The 6,000-nt window shown below is 38.1% G+C and overlaps 1 protein-coding gene across 1 annotated transcript in view; it reads left to right on the top strand.

The window, feature by feature from the left end:
- Nucleotides 1–4,304: 4,304 nt before the first annotated feature.
- LOC142338549 (WD repeat domain 54-like) overlaps nt 4,305–6,000 on the top strand; it is a 49,043-nt gene continuing 47,347 nt past the window's right edge. The window contains exon 1 of the mRNA XM_075388339.1: nt 4,305–4,440. Coding sequence (XP_075244454.1) covers nt 4,309–4,440 — 132 coding nt within the window. The 5' untranslated portion in view covers nt 4,305–4,308. The remainder of the gene's footprint in view (nt 4,441–6,000) is intronic.

The following is a 6,000-nucleotide window of genomic DNA, read 5'->3' as shown; positions in this document are numbered from 1 at the left end:
ATCAGAATGCTCTTCTGCAACAGCCATACGACACTTTCCCCATTACCCACTTTTGCATGGACTTCAGGCAGGTTACTTCTGCAATTGGACGCGCTATATGCTTTTTCAGCCTGATTTCAGTGCAAACATTTAATGATGTTAATTTTTGTACAGAATTCGAATGTGTTTCAACAATATCGGCGTAAAAAGCATTGGAACCCAAAAAGGGCCTAGCAAATTCCGTTGTCAAGTTTAAATAAAACTAGTTCAATTTAGTTATGAGCGTTCATTCCTTTTAAATGGGTTGAGAAAATTTAAAGAGTGCAGTAAAGTTTAACTTGCCAAATAATAGAAGTGCAGCGTTTACTTTGTTTGTTTTGTGTTGATTTCATGCAGGAAAAGAACTGTCTACATTATAGTGGTTATTTTCCGTCTGGGAAGAAAAAACTGCTGCTAATTAAGCTGTCGCTTTGGTGTTTTTCATTGCGTCAAATCATGCAGCAATTTCAGCAATGATAATGGCTGATCAGTGCACATGCAATAATATGTAGAAAATTAGATGTCAAATAAGGTTCAATTGCGTAATGAGCTTACTTCAAAGTGTTTGTCGCCAAAATTTATAGAATGAATATTAAAAGATGTAAATTAATATAAATTAAATTCCGTTGCTTAGTTTAAATTGAATTTAAATTGTCATATCTCTTAAAGTTACATTTAATTTAAGTATTTTTCATACCCGTTTCTATTTAGGGATTTAGTCATTGCGGAGAGGGAGTATAAGTTGGGTGAGTGCACGTATCATATCTGCAATAAGGGCGTTGGATCTAGGTTTGTGAGGCGGTGGGCCAGGAAGGGGTAAAGTGAGCATATTTTTGGGCAAAGATTGCCTCATCGACACGAATGCAAATGAAAAGGAAAGAAAAGAAGAAGCGAAAGAGAGTCGTGCATCGAACGCATAAGTTGTTGTGCATCAGAACGATTAACCCTGCTTCAGTACAATAGCTCTCGTTTTTGTTATACAGTGGGTTCTTAATTGTTCTAAAACGAAGTTTGTAGCAATTATATTAGTCCTGTGGGCTTTTTTGCGATTTTTAGCTTGACCGATTTTTTGTCTGACCCATTTGACTTTTCGTCCTCAAAAACAGGATAAACTGTAAAGCCCGCAGGGCATCTTGTGACTGACCAGATCTTCTAGAGTCTTACGCCCTACTGGTCTCTAAGTATGCGATACAGCAGAACTGTTTTAAAGAGACAATTTCATGGTGTGTGAAGGGCGGTTCTTAATCTCAAAAGTTTGACCCCCTCAGTCAGCCCAACCCGCCTCGCCGCCATCAGACCCCCCACCCTCCCTCAACACTCGCATTGTCCACCCTCCTCCACCTATTGATTTGAACCCATCTCTCATCTAGCCTGCGCAACCCTGCCCACCATCGCTTGACCCCCCCCCCACACACACACACACACACACCTGTCACACTCCCCTAATTCTAGCACCCCTAGGCAATTTTGAGAGCAATTCGCGGGACGTTAGTCAATTGTTTTTCAAGTGCAATTGCAATTTTTTGTACTACCAACTTTTCGTCTGATCCTTTTTTTTCGACTGACCCTTTGAGTTATCGTTCGCAAAAATAATAAGCAGGTTTCTCTTGTAGTTTTTTGGTTTACTAGTCTGTAAGAACGCGATTCACCGAAACTGTTCATGAAACATAAATTCAGGGTATGAAGGGCGGTCCTTAATGTTTGATCGCTCCTCACTTCACCCCTCCCCACTTCATCCTCATTCCGCTCGTCTCCCCGCGCGCTCGGCCCACTCACTCCATCCCACGCACCTCAGTAAAGCTAAGGTAACCTCCTGAAGCCGCAGCCAGTTACCGACAAAGCCAACTGCTTCCAAGTTGTTTGAGAGAAATTCGCCCGAAGTTAGTCGGTTGTGTTTATTATCAGATCTAGTGGTAATATTCACGTTTTTTTTTGTTTTAGTACATAAAAGGTCTACGGAATTCTATCAGAGAAATAAATTAATAAATTTCCAACATAGCAATAGTGTTCGATGAAAATAGGTTGATTGAGTGGACGACTTTCAGCTAACATTCTGATTTGTCTAGTTTTTTAAGTATTACTGATTACTGGCTACAAATTGTTCTGCTAAAACTTTCTTTTAATTTTATAGAATCAAACATCCCAAATAACGACGCCGTATTCGTTCCTAGCAAATAAAAACTTTAAAATAAGAAAATTCAATTATAAAGCATTTTGTTGAAATTTTATTACAGTTCGGCCAGTTGCAAAATAAACATATATTTTATCAGTTAAAAGGCTGACAAAGATTATCTGAATGTAAATAGTGCCTAATTTTTCTGAGCTCTAGTTCTTCAACATGCACTAATCTATAGAGATGAAGACTTCGGGAAAAGAAAGAGATAATGTGTTGTCAATGACACCGAAATTCGAGAGCTTCAGACCAGGTGGTGTAATGGTTATTGCGCAAAGTTAAAATAGGTAGAAAGCGTTGAGTAATTCCTTGAATAGCAGGTCAGCCTCGGATAAATCTTGCTTGTGGAATGTAGGAAGCTAGCATTTAAGGAATGCGAACATGAAAGCTAGCAAAAGGAAGGAATGCGAACAGGAAGTATCGTTGAAACCGATGATGAAGCTCAGCTGCGAGGCATATGTGCTTTAATTTTTTTTCGCAAATTCGAGACCCTATTGAATTAAATTAGTTTTGTTTTTCCAGTTATGAAATTGATTTGTTAGCTTGTTGTAGTTTCATTGCTCCTGTAGACTGTTTTTTTAATTCCTAGGATCAAGTTTTCCATTGCATCATAGCATTTTTTTAGATTTACTCCTACTTTTTCGAACAGCTGATTGAATCTTAAAATTCTATAGCATGTTTTCGGTGGTCTTTGTTCAACTTCAGTGGATCGGAAGAAAAAGGTATAATCCTTAATTGATATAAATAATTTTGATGTTCTTGAACGAAGTTAACCAATTTTTGCATCCGTGTTTTTTATGCCAAATTGTTGCCTGACCGATTTGACCCTTTTTCGAACAGCTGATTGAATCTTAAAATTCTATAGCATGTTTTCGGTGGTCTTTGTTCAACTTCAGTGGATCGGAAGAAAAAGGTATAATCCTTAATTGATATAAATAATTTTGATGTTCTTGAACGAAGTTAACCAATTTTTGCATCCGTGTTTTTTATGCCAAATAGTTGCCTGACCGATTTGATTTTTGATGTTTTTTTTACTCTTGACTTTCTCTAGCTTTGCGAGATCTATATACCTCTGGCGCTCTCAATTTCAAAAAGCTGGTCTCGTTTGTGGGCAGTTTACTTGTAAAATTTAGATGAACAGTGTGCAGAATCTACTTTCGTTTTTAATTGCTCTCGATCGAATTTTGAAGCAATTATTGTAAACGAGTTTAATGCAAAATTTTCGCTTGGCCGTTTTTGCGCTTCTGTTATATAGGCTTTGGCTTTTCAAGTGTTCATTTTTTGAATGATCATAATTGATCTCACTCCGAAGTAACGTTTGTGGCTAAAATAAGAGCGATTGTTACATAGTTAATAACAAGGGCGTGAGCGACGAGCGGGTAATGATTCTGTCGATAAATCTTGATGTCGGGGTGTTGGAATCCCTCCCTAGTCAGATTTTGCGCCCATAAAGAAAATTTTTGCTAGGCTACAGCCCGTGAATTGAATTGCAACGCCTGTTGTCCTAGAGCAATTTGTCCGACGTTAGTTGCTTTGTTTTCATTTTAAATCATGTTGGAAACCCGACTTAAAACCCGGACCATTTTGGCCGTTTATGTCAGGCAATTGTTCCACATATAGTTAGTCACATAAAGGTATCTTTTCCGCTAGCGCCCCCATTCCTATATAGCCGAAATTTAGGCACCCCCCAAAAATATATTTGCTCCCTTCTGAAAAGGAATTTATTTTCATAATAAGGTAACGTTCCTGGTATAATACATCAACAAGAAAATTAGAGTAGTAGACCCCTTTACGAAGCTCGTACTTTGTAAAAATGTAATAAGAATACGTTTTTGATCGGTGTTTACATTATATGCAGTGACTTATTGCTATACACATTATTTTCAACCTCCGCTCTAGTATTTTTCTTCTAAATGCCTCTTCACACGTATGCATACGTTATGACTCAAATGCTTAAACATATTGAAATGGGGGAGTGCCTAATTTACTGGGCGAGTCAGATCCCCATAAATTACACCCCTATCGATCGTTTCAGAGGTCAAAGTTCAAAACCGTTGACTCAAAACAGTTCCAGTTGAGGAATAATTTATAATGTGGTGTCATTTTCAGACTGAGGGATGAAAGTATCGCGGGAACCAGTTGTGGTAATCCTGAACACACCCTCTCTCCTCCCGAACAATCTCTCGTGCAGATCTGGAAACAATACGACAGACGGCAAGGTGTTCTTTTCAGTAGTCCACAGCATCAAGGTTAGTCTTGTTCGTGGTAAAAGGTTGTTAAATGGAGTGTCAAATAGATTTGCATACGAAATGCAATATCAAGTTTGGTATAATTTATGCTCTTATTTAAGTGCAGTTATAACTTCAGTAGCTATAACTTGCTGTTCAGAAATCTGCCCAGAGTAGCAGAATTGTGCTATATAAGTCGGCCCAGAATATCGGTCAACCATTATTTATTAGACATGAATCATTACTTTATTAAAACTAATTCCAATCAGAAAATTTGGAAGCGATCGACCGGATATTTCAAACATGTAAAGCTGTCAAAGTAAAACTAGCACTTCAAACAATTTGAACAAGGTTTCATACAAATGAAGTCTTGAGCTGGACCTCGCGCAGACAGGCTTATTTGCTTGAATCAAATTATAGTGGTTCTCAAAGTACCTAAAAGGCTGTTTCTCGAAAATAAATTTTGTTAGTTCATAATTATTGAATAAATAGCTCTCCATTTTATGACAGAAATTGGGTAGCTCTTTTTAAAGCAGTCCTCTAATTGTGGCTTAATGGCTCCAATTGATTTGTTTTTGATGTAGGTTAGCACCTCAATATCTAATTGGCTTTTTTCAATCTTTTACTTAAAAGATTTTTAAATAATTTCAGATCAGAGCTTCTCTATGCCCTTACTTTTAGATGCTTTACGTTGCGCAAATATTTGCTCGACTTATAAAAACAGAAAATTGCCGAGCAGTTCAAAGAAACACAGTTTTCCAGCAACCGATTGAATGGTAAGTGTATAAACATATAAATTCAACGCATGCAAACTCAACGCATGTAATGACTTTTGATGATACTCGCTATGGCTGATTTTTGTTCAATTGTGTAAACACACGCAAAATTTCCCGCTTAAAGTTCACTCGCTTTGTTTAGCTACTAATTTCTCTCTATTCACAAGCCATTCAATTCAATATTTAATTCAATCCTTTATTTACATAGTAAACAGCCATCGCGAACGTACATTATTCTGGTCCGCCGACAAAATGAGCCAAGCAGCGTCTACATAGACAAGTTCCAGAAGGAGGCGTGCCAAATCACGACAGCTCAACAAGATCTTTGGTGAATTGGATAGACTTAGCCAGCCATTTAACGAAGACGAGCTCAGATTGGCCCTCTCCGAAGCTACTGAATGCTTCGAAATTCAACAGCAACTAGACGAATCCTATTTGAAAACAGTCCAGTATGATCAGTACGATACAGAATTCGATCTGGTTCAAGACAAGCACACACTAGTCCGCAAGAAGCTATTTCAAATGGGAAAAGCCATAGACAAAATTGAGCTGGAAAAGGTGGACGAAAACGTGACTAGGAATACGTCTTTCGGAGATGCAACACAGCACCAGCCGCATGTTGCAAAGCTACCACAGATACAACTACCCAAATTCGATGGCAAATTCACTGACTGGATGGCCTTTTTCGATCAATTCTATACAGCCGTGCACCTCAACACAAAATTGTCAAACAACCAGCGACTTGTCTATCTAAAAAGTTGCTTATCAGGTCCCCGTGAAAAACTAAAAAGCCTATCATCAACTG

Source organism: Convolutriloba macropyga, chromosome 4 (genome assembly GCF_964194025.1).
Source record: "Convolutriloba macropyga chromosome 4, txConMacr16.3, whole genome shotgun sequence".
Taxonomy (NCBI): domain Eukaryota; kingdom Metazoa; phylum Xenacoelomorpha; order Acoela; family Convolutidae; genus Convolutriloba; species Convolutriloba macropyga.
The sequence above is the reverse complement of the archived record's forward strand: the minus strand, read 5'-3'. Positions and strand labels throughout refer to the sequence as shown.